Source organism: Pyricularia oryzae, chromosome 6, assembly GCF_000002495.2.
Source record: "Pyricularia oryzae 70-15 chromosome 6, whole genome shotgun sequence".
In the NCBI taxonomy this organism is placed as follows: Eukaryota; Fungi; Ascomycota; class Sordariomycetes; order Magnaporthales; family Pyriculariaceae; genus Pyricularia; species Pyricularia oryzae.
The window spans coordinates 1805619-1824713 of NC_017853.1; the positions used below are offsets into that span (position 1 = coordinate 1805619).

The following is a 19095-nucleotide window of genomic DNA, read 5'->3' on the forward strand; positions in this document are numbered from 1 at the left end:
GCCCTTGTCCAAGTGAATTGGTTTGTAGGGCTGTGAAGTCGTAGTACAGACTTCACTGTGTAGACCTGACTGACTGTTGAGCTGGAAAGGTTGGCTACTCGCTAATCGTTTCCTTGATCAATTGCGGGTAATTCGCAGCGCGACGCGAATGTAGCACGTAGTATACAAAAAATGACGATTTTGGGATGGAACCTTGATGTTTATCTGTAATGTGTTTACTGGAAAATCAAAAGTCAATGTGCCTGACCTGACCATTGTTGTTTGATTTATGATGCCTACAAACAAAAAAGGAGTATTCTAACCTGCCAAGCAATCCGCTAGAAAAGGGCCCCCGGAGGTTTATTTGGCGAATGTGCGAATTAGCGCAGATCAAATCAGGTTAGTCTGCGGCGGACAGGGGCGGGTGCGGATATGTTTCACAGCCAGAGTCCTTTGGCTACGGTTGTGTAATAAGAGTGGGACCGAGCTGCAAGGGTCTCGTCGTACCAAGACCGATTGTGTAGACGGGACAAGCGGGTTGCTCCAGGCAACGGATTGTTTGGTCAGCCACAACACGGGCGCAATTCTACCTAGCTAGGTAGGTAGGTAGCTAAGCTCGCTCGCTCACCTTGTTGTCTGCGGGGCAAAAAACACAGCAGCTGTTAATGTGAACATGGCCAGTAATTCATGGTCTATCTGGTTCTGCGACATTCATCCCTCACATCAATTCTCCCTACATTATCCTCAAAGGCAGCAGCAGCTTTGTTAATGGTCCCAGCCGGCATTCCTTGTGCGTGTGGACTGGCTGTATAACAACTGTTTTTTACTCGCGTGCATCCATATTACTTCATCAACATTCCTAGTCGGCTTCAAACGGACGCATCTGAATGCGACCTGATTTGCAGTCACGCTCTTATCTGTCTCGTCGATGACTTTAAAACCCTTGCTGGCCTACATTCCGAACTCTTCCGCTGTTTGTTGAACGGATCATCCGTTGCACGTCGTCCTAATGGACCGGCCACACTCTCGAGGGGCTCCTCCCTCGTACAGCAACTACGACGAAGACCCAGACGAGCTTCGATTGGGACCAGCAGGCAACCCTGCCGCGGTGAGACTGCTTCCAGCTTCTTCTTTTGACGAAGAAATACCAGAAACTAGACAGTATGTATCACCACTTGTCCCTCAACCAGCGGTCGTGCGCAAGGCGCTGTTGCCTCCGCCGCTGCAGATAACAAAGACTTCATCCACCGACGGCCCTCGCAAACCGCCGCAGTCACTGTCGACTCCAGAGCACTTGTCGACGCTGAAGCAGCAGGAAGAGGCCAGGACGCCTCTAGCTTCGGCTACGACGGGGAGAGTAAAGTTTTCGCTTGCTCTCGCAAGTCCTGATGAGAAGCTCTTGGAGGATCGTGGCTCCGGTACGAGTGGCTCGCCGTCCCGGAAAAGAACTGTAAAGTTGCAGAGGAAGATTACCCAGGACACTGTCGCGCAAGGCCAGACAGATGCCAGTCTTCCTGTGATCCCTATAGGACCGTCCCCCAGGATGATGTCTCGCTCCCTCAAGAAGTCGTCGAGCGAGCCGGGTCATCATCCAGCTTCCAAGACTACACACAACAGCCAGGCAGCTCCCGATATAGACAGTTCTTTCTCGGATGTCACAAACCACCACTCCAACAAAGGCCAACCTTCAGAGTCTAACAATACCAGTTCTCGGCCGACCCATCGGGCCTACCAGCCTTCAGTTAGCTCCATTCACTCGCGACCCTCCTCCATTAGTAACATACCAAGCATGCCTCCCCCGACCGAATCTTACGTCTCATACAGGGAAACTGGATCACCGACCAGACCCTGGACGCCGTCGCATGTTGGTCGCAGCTCTGATGAGTACCGGAGAGCACCACCTTCCTCGGTCCACTACGAGCGAGCAGATCTCAACGGAAGCCCAAGACCTGGGACTCCGTCGTCCAGATATGGCGGCAGTCCAAGGCGGCCACTTCCCCCAGCTCCTCTTTTTGCTGGACCTGGAGCACGTAGTTCAGCCTTTGCTGACGATGCAACAGTCTCTATTCCGCTTTCCGACGTGGATGACCCCTTTGGTCCCGGGTCGGCAGATCTGGGCGAGGCACGTGGTCACCGAGGCTCATATGCAGCCCAATCGCAGGTGACCCTGAATGAGGATGATGACGAGGGATCTCACCTTCGAGAGAGTGACATCGGCTACGATGAAGCGGATGCAGTGGACGAGAAGTCGGCGGCCCATTATGGCCCTGCACCAGCGGAGGGAGATCAGCAGCGTCGAGGCGTGCGAGAACCACAGAAAAGCCGCAAGGAGGTGCAACTCATCAACGGCGAGCTGGTTCTCGAAACCAAGATCCCCACCATCCTCTACAGTTTCCTGCCTCGCCGCGACGCCGACGAGTTCACCCATATGCGCTACACTGCGGTGACGTGTGATCCGGATGACTTTGTCGAGCGAGGATACAAGCTGAGGCAAAACATCGGCGTGACGGCACGAGAAACGGAGCTCTTTGTGTGCGTCACCATGTACAATGAGAACGAGTACGACTTCACCCGTACCATGCACGCCGTCATGAAGAACATCTCCCATTTCTGTCGCCGCTCGAAGTCACGCACCTGGGGCGAGAATGGATGGCAGAAGATTGTAGTATGCATCGTCTCGGATGGTCGTGAAAAGATCCATCCTCGGACGCTCGATGCACTGGCCGCTATGGGCGTTTACCAGCACGGCATTGCCAAGAACTACGTCAACCAGAAAGCCGTTCAAGCCCACGTCTATGAGTATACTACTCAGGTGTCGCTTGACGCTGATTTAAAGTTCAAAGGTGCCGAGAAGGGTATTGTCCCCTGCCAGATGCTATTTTGCCTCAAGGAGCGTAACCAGCGCAAGCTCAACTCCCACCGTTGGTTTTTCAATGCGTTCGGCAAAGCCTTAAACCCTAATGTCTGCATTCTGCTGGATGTGGGTACCCGTCCAGGTGGCAATTCGCTATATCACCTGTGGAAAGCTTTTGATACCGACTCCAACGTTGCCGGGGCTTGTGGTGAGATCAAAGCTATGAAAGGGCGCCTAGGGCAGAATCTCCTTAACCCACTAGTTGCCTCGCAAAACTTTGAGTACAAGATGTCCAACATTCTGGACAAGCCCTTGGAATCTGTGTTTGGATACATCACTGTCTTGCCCGGAGCGCTCAGTGCATACCGCTACCACGCCCTGCAAAACGATGCCAATGGCCACGGTCCTCTTAGCCAGTATTTCAAGGGTGAGACTCTGCATGGTCAGCATGCTGATGTTTTCACCGCCAACATGTATCTGGCTGAGGATCGTATCCTCTGCTGGGAGCTTGTTGCAAAGCGAGATGAGAGGTGGGTTCTCAAGTATGTTAAAGGATGTACTGGAGAAACTGATGTGCCTGGTAAGTCAAAGCCCCAAATACTTCTTCAGCTTTGTGCAGACCAACTGACTGTTTTTTTTTCTCTCTCTTTTTCTGCAGATACTGTTCCTGAGTTCATTTCCCAAAGACGTCGTTGGCTGAATGGCGCTTTCTTCGCTGCTATTTACTCGCTTGTGCACTTTCGACAGTTATGGGCGACGGACCACACAGTAGCCCGCAAGGTTCTCCTCCACATCGAATTCGTCTACCAGCTTCTCCAGGTCCTCTTCACCTTCTTCTCTCTTGCCAACTTCTACCTGACCTTCTACTTTGTGGCTGGTGGTCTGGCGGACCCTCTGATCGACCCCTTTGGCAACCGCATCGGTCTCTATATTTTCACCATTCTGCGCTACACTCTGATCCTACTCATCTGCGCCCAATTCATTCTGTCCTTGGGCAACAGACCTCAGGGTGCGAAGAAACCTTACTTTGCCTCCATGGTTATATATGGCATTGTCATGGTCTATACAACATTTGCTGCCTTTTACATTGTCATAAGGCAGTTGACAGACCCCAAGGCGAAACTAGAGATGGGAAACAATGTCTTTACCAACTTGATTGTGTCGATGGCCTCCACTATTGGTCTATACTTCCTCATGTCTTTCATCTACCTCGACCCCTGGCACATGTTTACGAGTTCGATTCAGTACTTCATGCTGCTGCCATCTTATCTGTGCACCTTGCAGGTCTACGCCTTTTGCAACACTCACGACGTCACCTGGGGAACCAAGGGTGACAACGTCATGAAGACGGACCTCGGTGGAGCAGTCGGAAAAGGATCGACTGTAGAGCTGGAGATGCCATCTGAACAGCTGGACATCGACTCAGGCTACGATGAGGCGCTGCGCAACCTCCGTGATCGCATAGAAGTCCCCAAGTCGGGCGACTCGGAGGCACAGATGCAGGAGGATTACTACAAGTCGGTGCGTACGTACATGGTGGTGTCGTGGATGATCGCCAACGGCATCCTGGGCATGGCCGTCTCGGAGATCTACAGCGACAGGACCATCAGTGAAAACTACTACCTCCGTTTTATCCTGTGGAGCGTGGCCTCGCTGGCCCTTTTCCGTGCCCTTGGGTCCACGACCTTTGCCATCATCAACGCCGTCAACATCGCCGTCGAGGGACGCGTACGCCTCAGTCTCAAGTTGCCTACCTGGCTGGGTGGCAGTCGCGGAAGCAAAAGCGCCATCAGCAGCAGCGTCGGAAGTGGTACTAGCATCTTCACAGGGCTGGGGGAGAAGATAACTGCCACTCTGCGGAGACGTTGATAGATGATGAGCACCCTGTTTTGGTGCTACCGATCAAGGTTAACGACTGACATTTCATGGGTTTTAATGATTGCTGTGACAGGAATATTTGGGCTTGGATTGTTGGGTTTAGGAGACATGTTTTTTTTTCCTTCTTTTTTTTCAAGCGTATGTTATTGTAACTTTGTCTTTTTGAGGGGTTCAGGAGTTCAGTTCTTTTTGAGTTGGTCTTTCTTCCTCGGATGACATAGGTAGAGGTTTACATATACCAGTCCCTGGCAGCCTATTTGTCTGTACAGGACAGAGCGGGATTTATTTGTGATGGACAATAAGATAAAATGTTGGCTTTCTTTTGGGAGCGCTCTGATTGCGTACTTGCGCACAGATGAACCATAGTCAATTCGTGACCATGTATGTATTTATTCGATGTTGTCGGTCCTGTTAGTCGGAATTAAACCCAAAATAATGATTTAGTCACCTACAATGAGGCCCAAATCAAAGTGTCTTTTTTTTCTTGTTTGGTTTAATCATGGTGTCATCTAAAAGATCCCCATTGTTTTTACAGCGCGTTCTTGTCAAGCAGCGACTTTTTAGTGGTGAAATTGGGTAAAATTGGACAAGTAACATGTGGTGTATATATGTGCCAGGCAGGTAGGGTTATAAAAAAGATCATCGATGCCCATCATAGTAGTTGACATGGCAAAAAGCAAGTCAAAAATTGTCATCGTCAACCATTGTAGTCATTATGTACTTGTGTAAATCGTAGTAGATATATGACATATGATCCATATGCTCGTATTTAAACCCAAAAGCCCTCCGCCACCGTGATGTTTTTTTTTTCTTTTCTTCGTTGGGATATCTAAATAAAACATGGCTATGCGGCAGCAGATAATTCAAAAGATGAGAAAGAGAAAGGATGGCCGAGCCACACTACTCTTCATCGGATTCCTCCTCAGCAACCTGTGGGGGTAAGAATGATCAGAAAATGTTCATGCGCAAAGTCCTGTCTCCGAGAAAGAAACACTTACATCGTTGTGGAAGTTTTGTCCATCAGTTGTGGCCTTGATAACACCGGCCCTGATGCAGAAGTCACCGAACCTCTCGCCCTCCTCACGCTCCAGTGCATATCGCTTGAGAAGCGGCTTCATGATGGCCAGGATCTCATCCTCCTTGATCGATGAGCGGTACAGCTTGTTCAAACGCTGTCCGTGGTAACCGCCTCCCAGGTACATGTTGTAGGCGCCATAAGCCTTGCCGACGAAGGCCACCTCGGCCAGCCAAGGCCTGGCGCATCCGTTCGGACAACCAGTCATGCGCATCACGATTGAGTCTTGCTTCAGTCCGTTCTCCTCAAGGCAGGCCTCGAGCTTGTCAATCAGCACGGGGAGGTATCGCTCAGACTCGGCCATGGCAAGGCCACAGGTCGGGAAGGCGACACAGGCTGAAGAGCTCAGGCGCAAGCCAGAGAACTGGATATTGTCAAGCTTGTACTTCTTCAGCAGCGCCTTCATATTGTCGAGGTCCTCGTCTGCCACGTTGCTCAGGATGACGTGCTGGTTGCCAGTCAGTCTGAACTCGCCCTTGTGCACCTTTGCGATTTCCCTCAAACCCGTCTTCATTTGGAACTCTGCCGTGTCCTCAATGCGTCCGTTCTCAATGAAGAGAGTGAAGTGGTTCAAACCCTTCTCGTCGCGCTGCCAGCCAAAGGTGTCGATGTTGGAGTCGAAGTGGAACGGCCTTGCCTCCTCAAACTTCTGACCCCAAAGCTCCTCGACCTTGCCCCTGAAGACATCCACGCCCATGTCGTCGATGGTGTACTTGAGACGGGCGTGTTTCCTGTTCTTACGGTCTCCGTGGTCGCGCTGAACAAGCATCACCTTCTCGCAGGCGATGTGCACCTGGTCCTTGGAAACGTATCCGAAGCTGCGTCCAGTTTGCGGGTAAGTCTTCTTGTTGTTGTGAGTGGCTCCCATGCCACCACCAGCAAGGAGGTTGAAGCCCTCGAGGTGGCCGTCCTTGCCCTTGATAGCAATCAAGCCAATGTCGTGAGCGTAGACGTCGGTGTCGTTGTGAGGCGGGATAGCGATGGTGATCTTGAACTTCCTAGGGAGATATGTCGGTCCGTACAGGGGCTCAAAATCCTGCACGGCATCACCAGCCACCATGGTCTTCTTATCGTTGTCATCCGTCAACCAGATCTCATGATAGGCTGTTGTGGACGGGAGCAGATGGTCACTGATCTTCTGCGAGCAAGCGTAGACCTCACGGTGATACTCGGACTGAGTCGGGAGAGAGCTACACATGACGTTTCGGTTTACGTCACCACAGGCCGCGATCGTGGTCATTAGCGCCCTGTTGATAGCCTGCATCGCTGGCTTGAGCTTACCCTTCACCACACCGTGGAACTGGAATGTCTGACGCGTGGTCAGCTTCATGGTCTCGTTGCCAAGCTTGGTTGCAATGTCGTCCATCTGGACCCATTGTTGCGGCGTCGATACACCTCCGGGAAGGCGACACCGGATCATGAAGGAGTAGGCAGGCTCTAGGCCCTGTGCCTTGCGCTCGTCCCTGACATCGCGGTCATCCTGCATGTACGTGCCGTGGAACTTGGTCAGCTGCCCGTCGGCTGCAGATATGGCTCCAGTGCTGTTGTCGTTCAGGCCTTCGACAATGGTGCCTCGGAGGTAGTTGGAAGCGAGTTTGATGTCCTCATTCGTGATTGGCGCAGGCTCCTCCGGCAGCCCCTCAACGTTATCCACGCCAAGCGCTTGCCAGATCTTCGGCTCCCATTCGGCATAGCCTGTCTGATATCCATCCGGATCCTGGTCGTCTCCGAGACCAATCTCAGCCAGTCTCTGGGCACCAAAGTTTGCCAGAACCCTGTCGAGGTCTTTACCAGGCTTGTTGTAGTAGATCTTGTCCTCCTTTCTTGGCCAGTAGTGGCTGTCACCCAGGGCAAACACCGAGAACCGAACTGATGCGAGATCAAGCTCAGTGCTGTCCTTGATGGCATCCCAGAAGGGCTTTCCGTTCTGAGGAAATTCTCCTTGGCCAGCTGTAGAGGTCAGGATGACAATGTTCTCCTCCGTCGGTAGGTCCTCGACGGGGTAGTCTTCCATCGCCATCACTGTCGTCTTCAGACCTCTTTGACGGCCCCTGTTACCGAGGCGTTTGGCAAGAGACTGAGCATTGCCGTTATCTGATCCAAATAGAATCGTAAGGGGGGCGCCGAACAGGCCCTCGAGCAGCTGGTTATAAGCGTCCCGAGCTCTCCTCTTCTGCTGCGCACGTACCTCGGTACCGAAGTCTTGGGCGAGACTGGCACCAAAGCTGGGCTCCTTCTTCATCAACTGTGTCAGGTGGTTATCCCTGTCAAGGAAAGCCTTCAGCTCCTTCTTGATCCTTTCCGAATCGAGGGAGAAGGTCGGCAGGCCCTGCTTCTCGTTATCGGGGTTCCACCTGTAGAGCGGCCAATATCCAAGATCGACTGCCTTCTTGGTCTCTTGCAAGACGGTCAGGGGAGAGTCGTGCTCGCCATTGTACGGCAGGTAAGCCAGAACGATCGAAGGTCCGTTGAACTTGTCTGCCTCGTCCATGGCCTGCAGGACCTGAGTGTACGAGCTGTACGCGGCGACAGACGCGACGTAAGCGTTTCCAAAGTTCATGGCATACAGTCCAATATCCTTCTTCCTCTTATTGGCGTCGGCCGCAGTATGCTCCGAGTACGGCTGAGAGTCAATGATCAGCATGTTGACGTTCTCACCCGAAGCCAGCACGTGATGCACGCCAGAGTTGCCCAGATCGTAGGCCCATGCATCTGAGCCGACCAGCCACAGCGACTGCCTCCTGAAGAATGCTTGGTTCTTGAGAAGCTTGCGGGCAGCAGTCGAGTTTTCCAAAGTGAGCTCGGAAATCAGGTCCTCGGCCGCTGCGTCAATTTTCTTGGGGTCATCAGAGTGAATAGCCCAGTTGGTGAGTAGCCTCTTGGGCTTTTCTGTCAGAAAAACACCCGAGGTTGCTGCCTCCTTGGCCTCGCTCACAAAACGGTGCCTGTGCTCTTTACGCGCAAGTAATGCTCCAAAGCCAAACTCGGGGGTGGCAGAAATGGTGGCAGAGATGCCCGCATTGTCCGAGTCGATGGCATTGGCCGTGTATAGTCTAGTTCCAAAGAGCTGATCCAAGATCTTCGTATAAGCCGTCTCAAGTTTGGGCTTCTCCAGCGCATATTTGTCGGCTTTTTGGGGACCCTCGCGAGACCCAACCTCAAGGTTCTGCACCGGCTTATCCAGGGCTAGGTTCTGACAAATACCACGCAGAGCCTGTTTGACAGTCTCATTGTTGATGTATCCGACATGGTAGCCCACGATTGTCTCCACACCTCCCGGGCCGCTCTTGACGGAAGTGAGAACGTCAATGAGGATGGGACCCCATTTGGTTGTCCGTTTGCTGATCTGCTCCAGAACTGCAATCTTCTTGACGGACTTCGGGATGGCCTCCAGAAGCTTAGCGCCAAGCCATGGCCTATACAATCTTGGGGTGAGGATTCCTGCCTTGGCGTAGACGTCGCCTGATTTGGCCTCGTCTATTGCGCTTCCCAGCAGACCAGCATCGGCACCGAAAACAAACAAGCAGTTCTCGGCCGTAGGGGGACCTGAGTACTCGAAGGGGCTGTACTTTCTTCCAGATAAGCTCTCCAGCTGAGCCCATATGCTTGTGACATACTTGTAGATGTCGTCGGATGAAACAGCGGTTGGTGGTGCCTCGATTGTGGTGGCACTCGAGGTGCTGTGTGGGGTTGCGGATGTGCTGTTCTCGCTGGACTTCACCGAGACCTGAGACGAGTTGGCCTGCGAGGTCGCATGCGAGATGGCGCCGGAGCTGAGCCCGTTCAGTGGTGCCGACGCAGCCCCGCTGGGAACCTGCTCGGGCTGGTCACTGGCAAGGACAGTTCTTCCGTCGTCGGCATAGAGACCCGAGGCCGATATCGGGGCAGACTGGTAGCGGCGGACGCTATCGATATCCAGAATCTCGCGAATGACTGCCAGGCCCTCCCTCTCTACGGGTTCATCGTTTGAGAGCACCCAGGGACTGTAGAAGTGGATGACACCCTTGCCAGACCTAATGGCGAGGGCATGGGCGGTCATGGCCATGTCCTGGGCCTCCTGGATCGACTCGGACTGCAGAAAGGTCCATCCTGAATTCCTTATTGCAGTGATGGAGGAGAAGTCGGGAAACCTGTCGGGGTGGAGAGCGACGTGAATGACAACGGGGTATTCAGCCAGCTTGTAGAGGTGAGCTATGGAGGGAAGGAGTATGTTTGAGGTTGTGGTCACGGAGACAAAGCGTCCTGATCGGATGGGAGTAAAGACTGAAAGTAAGGGGTCGGCATTGTGCCTGACGCTCTGGATCTCGGGGACATTGTTGGGGTTCTTTGCGACCAAGCTCGGCTCTTTGCGAGCGGCCGCCGACTTGAGATATCTGGAAAAGTCGGTCTCGGTGGCCAATGAAGGCTGTACCGAGATAACAACGTCACTGGAAATGTAGGCGATTCTCGCAACTAGAATTGTTTCATCCTTCTGTTAGCACTGCCATAGGCGCAAGTGAATTCAGGACGCGGGCGCGGGCTGTTGCTTGGTGATACCTCGGCTGTGATTGGAGCACCAAAGCCGTTGGCGGGGTTTTGACCAGCACTGAACTGAAATACAGCGTATATAGTGCGGGCAGGGTAGAATTGCTTGTATGTGACTTACCGGCCTCTTCAGGCGTGCTGATCGAGCCTGGAGCTGCAGCCATGTTTGCTGAATATTCTAGTTTGCTAGGGGAAGAAGAACTCAGCGAGTCTCTTCCTCCATGGAGAAAAAGTCGGACCAAACAACTCCTTATTATTAACACCGAGTCGGCAAGTCGACGTTGACACGGGGCAGGGGCTTTTTGGCTTGTAACCGAATCCAGGGACGACCAACTCGCAAACGGCCCCGCAGCCAAAGAATTTACCGGCAGACAGTCATTCACTTATTCCGCAACACGATTGCGTGATCGCTTCTAGCGCCCCCCCTCTTACAAATATCCATGACGGCCCCCGTGCGGAATGCTTTTACTATCAAACAAACGCCGGCCTACTCTCCGAAGTTGAGCGAGGCTCCGAGGTTTACTGTAACTTTGATTATTTTGTTCAAGAGAGCATTGTTGTATGCATCTTGTGACTGAGGAATATCTACCTTGGGTACACATTACATACATGCACCTTACTTGCACCTGGGTCTCTGAACAAATCAGCCAGAATGCAAATCAAGGGCGACGAAGTGCCTGCAGATTGAGAGAACATTTAACAATCTACGTAGAGCTGACCAATGCGGCAAACAAAATTCCAATTGATCATGTTTGCAATAGGTCTGAAAGTCACTATACTCACACTGGGCCTTTACAATGCGATTCCCCACGAAAGCCATATTGGGTAATTCCCAAGACCTGGAATTGAAAAGCATTTTTAATGGGGGCGATGGCGAGAAGCCGATGCCCGCCACGACGCTTGGGCGCGGAACTCGGCGACTGTCCCGGCAGCCGGGGAAATACTTTTTGCTGAATCATCCAAGGTCTCATTAGTTGGTTGTCAAGTGATCGAGACATGACTTTGACTTGAGTACTCAGGTACCGATTACTTGGCTTACACTTGTAAATGCGACGCCTGATATTACCCAAGCAGGTACATAGAGATAGTTAGGTCCTGGATATGTATAATATTAAAGGTGCAAAAGAAGAGAAATAGGAGACAAAATAGAGAAAAAAAAAGGTGACGCAGACAGAGTTGGCATGTCCCAAATTTTGAAGAAAAAAAAAAAAAAAAGAACTAGATAATTATACTGCCTCACTCTCCTAGCATGAATCAATGTGTTTGTCGCATGGTGAAACCGGATGAACTTCACGAGTCGTATGGACCCGATGCTCTTACCACGGAGCACATAAACACATACCACCAACAGTGTCAAGGGAAATAATGTATTAAATGCATACCTATATGGTAGCTAACGCTTCAAGGACGAGGGCAGAGTAAAAACCACCTGAGAGCCCATTCTCATCATTCATGGCCCCATAGTATCATTCTTTGTTATTATACAACACTACTTACTTCTGGCAGATACGTAGTCTTAACAATAGCCAGCAAAAATTACCTGCCCACAAGCATGTCACCCTCATGTATTTGAGAAGAAAAAGGAACAACAGAATCTGACGATACGATGTCAGTCCATCTTAACAGGCACAGCCTTCCTGTTGAGCCTGGGTGTTGTTTGTCTTGACGTCGATCACTGTAGAATAAAGGGTTAGTACTTGGCCATTGGGGCAACTCTGGGGGTAAGCGTACTTTGACTGGCTGCCTGTTGCGCGGCCTCGGTACCCTCCATGCCTGGCAGGGAGCGCGCTATCCTTTTAAATAGCGGCTGGACGTTATGGCCGACCTTGGCGCTGGTCTCGATAAACATCAGGTTGTTCTTCTTGGCCTCCTCCTCGCCCTGCTGCGTCGTCACCTCGCGCTTGTCGTTCAAGTCCGTCTTGTTACCCACCAGGACAATGATAACATCGTTACCTCTTTCCGCCCGCACGTCATCTATCCATTTTCGTGTGTTCTGGAAAGATTTCGCATCTGTGATTCAATCATAGCGCATCAGTAGGAGCCCGGAGAGGCAGGCAGTGCCCTTTCAAACCAACCCACTCCATCCCCCCCCCCCCCGGAAAAAAAAGTAAAAAAGCTGCAGTGTCAAACGGCCACTTACTTGATATATCATAGACCACCACGGCCACACTCGAGTCGCGAATGTAGGATGGAATCAAACTCCTGAACCTCTCTTGGCCTGCCGTATCCCATAGCTGTAGCCGCACCGTCCTGTCTTCCAAGTACATGGTCTAGATTGTAGCCTCGAGGTCAGCATTCCGATCGCTGTGCCAGCTGACGATTCGCTTGATCGGTGGGGGTGCGCCGGTGGCTTGCTTGCCTTGGAGAGAAAGTCGATTCCGATAGTAGCTTGGTACATGCCGTCGAAAGAATCGTACATGAATCGAGTGATTAGGGACGTCTTGCCGACTGCGATGAATAGAAGACATGGTGTCAGTTGCATGATCCCCATCTTCCAAGAGACCGCAAATAGGATGCATTCGTACCGCTCTGTTCGCCCAAAAACACCAACCTATGAAAAGACGAATAATTCAGCACATGCCCGCATACCCATCTAGAGCTGCCAGCTCCCGATAAAACACGACTATCCGGCCTTACTTGAATTTCTTCAAGGGGTTGTTGTACGCCCCAGTCCCTGACTGTGCCATTTTGTCGCAATATTCTAGAGAAGTTTATCGGGGTCGGTATGGTACAGCGTCGTTTTCGGACTTCCGCGTCGGAAGCGACTGGCGAGCGTGGTTGATGACGCGAAAGTAGGTAGGTAGTTGAATGGGACTTGAAAGTCTTGTTTGAATTCAGGGGCTATGCAAACTGGACCCTTCTGAGAAGGCGTAGGTAAGACGGGGCCAGCAACCGAAAACAGTACAGGTCGGCCCGGGTGACTTGGTAGCTGCAGCTTTGTCGGGCGGTCTTTGTGGTTAGGAGCCGAGAGGGGCAACACGTTTGAGTTTGCGCGTTGTTGGGAAAGGCCTTTTTCGCAATTAGTAAAGAGTAGTAAAAAATTCTGCGGTTTGATCAGATAATCAGACTTGATGTTTGTCAATGCTAACAAATGTAGGTACATCCTTTGCATGAAGTGCTGCGTAGTGCCATTGTGGCCCAGGCACAGTTCCAACCCGCATGGTAACGTCAACATGAACTAGATTGGGCGGTGGATCCACCAGTGTCATTTCCGCAGGGCCATGTGTGGCTGTGGCAAGAACGGGCCAGAACCCATCACAATGCGAAGGGTACCCTACCAACTTGAGGTACCTTACTCGGGCTAGTGAGTTGTAGGGTAGATCAGGTACTTTTCAGAAGTAACCGATATGCGCCCGCTCATGACTATGCGCTTATACAAGACAAAGATAAAAATAAAATGCAAAGCAGCTTGCTTGGTTGTGGAGAAGGCCCTAAAATCACGTATTGTACTCCTACGACTATCATGTTGTGCAAGACAACTTCTTCAAGTACTCTGTAACAAAGGTACCCATAGGTAAACGTCGGGGACTTTGACTAACCGTGCATTTCAATACGTAGAGCTACAGAAAAAAAAAAAAAAAAAAAAAAAACAAGCTGGCTCCAGTTCTATTAGATCTTGGCATTGGAACAAGACTAGACCGCCTTCGTGGTGCACGTGCTGATAAGAATATACAGTTCTTTATCAAATGTGGAACTCAGGAAATTTTGCCCAGCCCCGCTTCACTCTAGAGAAGGGTCCTTGGACAGCCTCAAAGATGCCAGTTTCCGCTCGCAAGCCTGGATATATTCAACGCCGATTATTCAAATTCAGTCAGCAAGCTACTAAATAAACGATGCCTGCTATCGGTCCTTTGTCTGAGAAGCCTGAGGCGCCTCAGCAATACAAGCAGCCCTCCCGAAAAGGCAAAAAGGCATGGAGAAAACATGTCGATGTTTCAGAAGTAGAGAAGGGTCTTGAAAAGCGCAACGAGGAGATTATCCAGGGGTTAGTTGTACATGCGATTTGAAGTCCTTATTTCTCCCTCGCATACTAACGTGCTTAAAACCGTCCAGTGGTGTTTACAAAGAGCGACCGTCAGAATCGCTCTTCACTGTCGATGTGGTCGGAGATTCTGCTATACCCAAAAAGCACCCCAAGCATATCAAGAAGACTCTAAGGGCAGACGAGATCATCGCAGCACGCTCAGCAGTTCCTGCCGTGTCTTCCAGGAAACGAGCCGCCGATAGCAAAACGACGGACGGCGTCCTCCCGGTAAAGCGGATTCGCAAGGACTTTGTGGCGCAGAAGGAACTCCACCGCCTGCGCAAGGTCGCAGATGGCCATCACGAGTCTACAATCACACTTGCCGATGCTAGCTACGATGTCTGGGCGGAGACAGAGCCAGAGGAAGGCCCGGTCGTCTTGAAGACTGGCGATAAACTCGAGTTCGTGTCTAAGCCGGTCAAGGCAAAAGCCCCAGAGACGTTGAGGCACCAACCCATAAGCTTAGCCGCCAACGGCAAGCCTGTGCCTGCCGTGCCGACTCCGGAAGGCTCCTACAGTTATAACCCTCTCTTCACCGACTATGTCGAGAGGTACAACGCGGAGGGTGCCAAGGCTGTGGAAGCAGAGAAGCAGAGACTGGCAGAGGAGGCGGCTGAGCAGTTGCGGGCCGAGGCTGTGGCGCGTTCAGCGGCAGAGGCAGAGGCCGCTGAGGCTCGGGCCGATTTATCAAAGTGGGAGGAGGACTCGGCATGGGAAGGATTCACGAGTGGCGGTGAGGATTTGCCCGCCAAGTCCAAGCGACCGGAGCGGAAGACACAAGCTCAGCGCAACAGGATAAAGCGCAGGAAAGAGGAAGAGCAGAGGCGGAAAGAGAAGGCTTCTCAAAAACTCAAGAACATCCAGTCTGCCAAAATCAAAGAGCTTGCTGCTGAGATTGAGGAGCGGGAGGCTGCTGCCCTGGCGAAGGTCGAGATGAGCGACGACAGCGACGTGGGAGATGACAACGAGCTTAGACGCAGGCAGCTGGGCAAGTTCCGGCTGCCAGAGAAGGACCTGGAGCTTGTTCTGCCTGACGAGTTGCAAGACTCGTTGCGGCTACTCAAACCCGAGGGAAATCTGCTCAAGGACAGGTATCGCAGTTTGATCGTCCGTGGCAAGATGGAGGCCAGGATGAAGCGGCCTTTCAGGAAGCAGGGCAAGTCAACGGTCACGGAGAAATGGTCTTACAAGGACTTCAAAATATGAACGTTACTTGTTTCGTTATTTATTGAACGCTGCACTGGCGAATAACACAAAATTGTACTTTCATACATGATCAGAAGGACTGCCTCAGGGCCTAAAACACAGACATTTACTGCAAACCGGTAACAAATGAAATTGATCGAAGAAAGAACAGAAAACACAAAGCATATCAGATACTGAACCAATTATTGTTATCTGGTGGAGAAAAATCACTGAGATCTGTCGTCCACAGCATCTCTTGGTTCGAAAATAACGGCACCTCCGCTGTCTCGGGCCCTGGCTGCTCAGATACAGCCTCTGGGGTTGTCGACAGCTCGTGTAAACATTCCATGGTGGCCGGTGTCGGAACTAGAGAATCACATTCACCCTTGCGCACAGGGCTGAGTATGATTTGGTTGATATCGAAGCCCGCAATGCAAGTATCAAAATCCATGACGTTCGACTGGCCTGTTTCCGCCGCTCCCTCAAACCACTGCATGTACACATGTTACGTCAGGCTTTGTACATCAACCGTGAATAAGTCTAGGTGGGGGTTGCAAAGGGACTTACATCGGATGCCAATTTGAATATCCGATAGAATAACCAGATCATGTCCTGCTTTTGCTTGCCGCACGGCATCGTGGTGATGAGTCTTGCGAGTTTCCGCTCCGAAGCCTGGACATAGGCGGGGGCGGCTGCGAGTTCGCCCAGGAGAGCCATGTCGAGCTTCCCAATCTGGTCGCGCATCATGACCCGGGCCAGCATTGTTGTTGCGTACATGTGCCGACCGACCTGCAAGACGTTGAGCTGTGAGAATGCAGCATCCGGGAGAGCAAAGTAATAGTCGAGATACTTCTGGGTGGCGCGCATGCATGTGATAATGAGCTCTGTGCGATGGGCTGAAGAGCACCAGTCACAGCAACGCCCGTCTAATTTCATGTGGCCGATTGGTATCTGGAGGCCAATCTCTGAGATATAAATGCGGAGGAACTTCGCCTCGAGTTGAATGTGGGCTATGTGACTGTTAGCTTGTATCTACTAGAAGAAATAAAGAACAATATAGGGAGGAAATGTGAGGAGAGCGAGCAAGAGAAAAACCAGGGTACGAACTGTTTTGGCGCACTTCAAGTGGCATGGCCTCGAGTACTTGTGAAAGTTGTCGATCGAGCATGGTGACCGTGGCTCGCAGTTTGAGACCATCCATCTCATCAAGGCCATCGGGGTCGTTATAGTCAAAGGTCCTCTGGACGTCCTCTGCGAAACGTTGGAGGCGGATGAGATGCGGTATCAGAGTGTCGCTCGCTGTCTGTTCAAGGCTTGCAATCATCTTGGCGGCTTCCTCTATCCTTCTGCTGTGCAGGAGATGTGTGGGCTTCCTGACACCGATCGACATGCCGTGCGAGACGTGATAACACCCGAGGTATGTCCTTATCCTCTCTAGCTCGTCAAGATACTGCGAGTTAAGGTCTCGAATGGACCGTGACATTTTCGCGTTGCTGCTGTTCATCTCTCTGATGGTTGCGAGTGAAGGCAGTCCAAAATCCCCAGCCAGAGTGACTGCGAGTTGAGTAAGTTGATATAGCTGTTGGATAGAGAGATTGCTGCATCTATTGTGCCTGTGTTTGGAAAATCATGTATACATTAGTATAAATCAGTCTCGATTTTCTTTCGGGGTCTTGAGGACGGCCGAGTAATCTTACCAGTTGCAGTAAACAATCAACCCCTGTACAGCGTCGACGCCCCTGCGAGCCTCAATGATGACATGCTGTGCGATATAATTCTTGAACTCCACAATCAACTTCTCCTGAACAGAGCCTTGGGAGCAAACAACCATGATGGCAAGCAGTAAACAAGGCCTTTCTCTTCTTAGAAAATCCAGCGTCATGTGTGGCGAAATCACAACGAAAGGAAACAGCGCAGCATCGGCAATGAAAGCTTGCAAGTAGCCTTGTGCTGCCTCAAATGTGACGATGCCTTTAGAGAAGACATCGTTCACGTTGGATGTCAGAGCCATGTCCGCCATTGGTGAGGTGGTTGGAAAACCAGACGGTGTAAACATCAGACCAGAGTCGTTGACGATGCTGGGGAAGGAAAAGTTTCCTTCAGAGTCCAAGAAATTTGACATTTTCAAGTTGGGGGCGGTCTTGTCCATCACTTGCGTCTGGGGCTCTTTCCTGGCGGCGATGAGGGCTATGAGACTGTCTATCTTTTCCTCGACATCTTTTACTCGGGTCCGACTTCAAGTCCCACGATGGATATTGCGTTAGCATCTCATTGGGGTTGATATGGAGTTGAGATCTTATAATAATATTGTATGATGAAATGTTATTAGGTAAACATGATGAAGGGTGTCTGTCACTTACGCACTGGTACGGGCTCTCTTTGGCCTGGCAATGGCTTCCTCGAACACACAATCGATGCCATGGTCCATACATCTACAGAAGAAATGTTCAGAAAAATGTTAGCTGATTGTCAACAGGCAAGAGAAAAAGAGAAGGATTTTGAAGCCATCCGGTAGAGGCCGGGATTCCGAGTGTTACTAACCTTTTGCAGCACCTGGATCCTGAGTTTGGAACGTGGATACAGCGGGCTTTCAGCGCCCGACACGCCTCACAAGACCGCCTAAGAACCCCAGTCCTGGGTCGGTCCGAGGAGTCTGTCCCTCCTGGTGAGGTATCATAGGCTGTGGAAGCACTGTGGATGTCTTGAGTGAAATTCATGACGCTTGAGCGTCTGTTGGTTCAAAATACCAGCTTGGTTTGTTGCTGAGGGGGGCTCACACCACCAGCCCAAAAGATAAGATCGATCGATCGGTATGATAGGTAGGTGAAATAGCCACCGCTGAGAAACTACATGTGAGATCCTAACGGAGTTTCAAATGAATAAAAAAAAACAATTGGGAATTGTCAAAAACTAGGAAGTTTACCAACTAATGAGACGCATGCCTCCGTCCGCGGGTAATATTGTGCGGAGGCTGATATGAATGGTACGGTGGTTTAGGGGTCCATTGACTCCGGCACAACGTTGTGGCTCCGAGATTCCGAGACCCCTGTCAAACAAAAGTAAGACGCAACAATCCTAGCCGGCAGAGTTTATGCGCTGGTATTCTAGTTCTAGACTTTTCTAGCTCTAGACTAGCTTACCTTTACCACCTGGCAAATTGCACGAAGTTGTACCGGTATGAACAAAAGGCGGTGCCGCGGGTTTTGGACGGACTCGCAGACCAAAGCACAAGGAGAGTGCGTCGAATAATAACGAAGAAAAAAAAGTCTCCGAGAAGTCCCTACTTAGTATATAATGTTTTGCTCCACAATGTACGAAGGTTCAGTCCGATTAATCAACCATATTTTAATGTTCGGAATGGCATGTTCGGGGCATGTCAAGACAAACAAGACGAGTTCAACCAGACAAAGCTAACAAATGGCTTGCAAATCTCTGTTGCAGATGACAATGCCAATACATGACTACTCATGACCTATACTTGCAGCATCTTTACGGATGTGAATTTGGTTCTCGAATATCCTGTCTGCCTGTCAAGCAATTTTGTCGAGTCGCTCGAAATGTCCTCCCATGTTTCCT

At 51.1% G+C, this 19095-nt stretch overlaps 5 protein-coding genes across 5 annotated transcripts; 2 read left to right on the forward strand and 3 right to left on the reverse strand.

Annotated features, from left to right (window-relative positions):
- Nucleotides 1-619: 619 nt before the first annotated feature.
- MGG_04145 (chitin synthase 2) lies at nt 620-5170 on the forward strand. Its single transcript, XM_003719637.1, has 3 exons — nt 620-1140; nt 1687-3413; nt 3492-5170. Exons 1-3 carry the CDS (start codon nt 989-991, stop codon nt 4700-4702), a joined length of 3090 nt encoding a protein of 1029 aa, XP_003719685.1. The 5' UTR covers nt 620-988; the 3' UTR covers nt 4703-5170.
- Nucleotides 5171-5399: 229 nt separating this feature from the next.
- Nucleotides 5400-10714, reverse strand: MGG_04144 (sulfite reductase). The gene is made up of 3 exons (XM_003719638.1): nt 10432-10714; nt 5710-10238; nt 5400-5641 (listed from the first exon to the last, which is right to left on the reverse strand). Exons 1-3 carry the CDS (start codon nt 10472-10474, stop codon nt 5612-5614), a joined length of 4602 nt encoding a protein of 1533 aa, XP_003719686.1. The 5' UTR covers nt 10475-10714; the 3' UTR covers nt 5400-5611.
- A 947-nt stretch (nt 10715-11661) lies between these two features.
- MGG_04143 (Ras-like protein Rab-6A) lies at nt 11662-13461 on the reverse strand. Its single transcript, XM_003719639.1, has 6 exons — nt 12948-13461; nt 12836-12861; nt 12670-12758; nt 12451-12580; nt 12042-12320; nt 11662-11985 (listed from the first exon to the last, which is right to left on the reverse strand). The coding sequence occupies exons 1-6, from the start codon at nt 12995-12997 to the stop codon at nt 11930-11932; spliced, it is 630 nt and encodes a 209-aa protein (XP_003719687.1). The 5' UTR covers nt 12998-13461; the 3' UTR covers nt 11662-11929.
- A 545-nt stretch (nt 13462-14006) lies between these two features.
- On the forward strand, nt 14007-15741 carry MGG_04142 (uncharacterized protein). The gene is made up of 2 exons (XM_003719640.1): nt 14007-14295; nt 14364-15741. Exons 1-2 carry the CDS (start codon nt 14144-14146, stop codon nt 15538-15540), a joined length of 1329 nt encoding a protein of 442 aa, XP_003719688.1. The 5' UTR covers nt 14007-14143; the 3' UTR covers nt 15541-15741.
- Nucleotides 15541-18906, reverse strand: MGG_04141 (uncharacterized protein). The gene is made up of 6 exons (XM_003719641.1): nt 18061-18906; nt 17880-17951; nt 17217-17753; nt 16627-17132; nt 16087-16529; nt 15541-16009 (listed from the first exon to the last, which is right to left on the reverse strand). Exons 1-6 carry the CDS (start codon nt 18234-18236, stop codon nt 15707-15709), a joined length of 2037 nt encoding a protein of 678 aa, XP_003719689.1. The 5' UTR covers nt 18237-18906; the 3' UTR covers nt 15541-15706.
- Between the last annotated feature and the right edge of the window lie 189 nt (nt 18907-19095).

Bases quoted from the DNA above. Each gene is read 5' to 3' on its own strand.
- MGG_04145 (XM_003719637.1), top strand. From the start codon at position 989: ATGGACCGGCCACACTCTCGAGGGGCTCCTCCCTCGTACAGCAACTAC. The intron at 1,141-1,686 runs GTATGTATCACC...TAACAATACCAG, and splicing joins GAAATACCAGAAACTAGACA to TTCTCGGCCGACCCATCGGG. The intron at 3,414-3,491 runs GTAAGTCAAAGC...CTTTTTCTGCAG, and splicing joins TGGAGAAACTGATGTGCCTG to ATACTGTTCCTGAGTTCATT.
- MGG_04144 (XM_003719638.1), bottom strand. From the start codon at position 10,474: ATGGCTGCAGCTCCAGGCTCGATCAGCACGCCTGAAGAGGCCG. The intron at 10,239-10,431 runs GTAAGTCACATA...AAACAATTCTAG, and splicing joins CAGCACGCCTGAAGAGGCCG to TTGCGAGAATCGCCTACATT. The intron at 5,642-5,709 runs GTAAGTGTTTCT...TTACCCCCACAG, and splicing joins GACAAAACTTCCACAACGAT to GTTGCTGAGGAGGAATCCGA.
- MGG_04143 (XM_003719639.1), bottom strand. From the start codon at position 12,997: ATGGCACAGTCAGGGACTGGGGCGTACAACAACCCCTTGAAGAAATTC. The intron at 12,581-12,669 runs GCAAGCAAGCCA...GCTACAATCTAG, and splicing joins GAATCGACTTTCTCTCCAAG to ACCATGTACTTGGAAGACAG. The intron at 11,986-12,041 runs GTACGCTTACCC...TTTATTCTACAG, and splicing joins GCAACAGGCAGCCAGTCAAA to TGATCGACGTCAAGACAAAC.
- MGG_04142 (XM_003719640.1), top strand. From the start codon at position 14,144: ATGCCTGCTATCGGTCCTTTGTCTGAGAAGCCTGAGGCGCCTCAGCAA. The intron at 14,296-14,363 runs GTTAGTTGTACA...AAAACCGTCCAG, and splicing joins AACGAGGAGATTATCCAGGG to TGGTGTTTACAAAGAGCGAC.
- MGG_04141 (XM_003719641.1), bottom strand. From the start codon at position 18,236: ATGAATTTCACTCAAGACATCCACAGTGCTTCCACAGCCTATGATACC. The intron at 17,754-17,879 runs GTAAGTGACAGA...TGGGACTTGAAG, and splicing joins AAGAGAGCCCGTACCAGTGC to TCGGACCCGAGTAAAAGATG. The intron at 16,010-16,086 runs GTAAGTCCCTTT...GTGTACATGCAG, and splicing joins TATTCAAATTGGCATCCGAT to TGGTTTGAGGGAGCGGCGGA.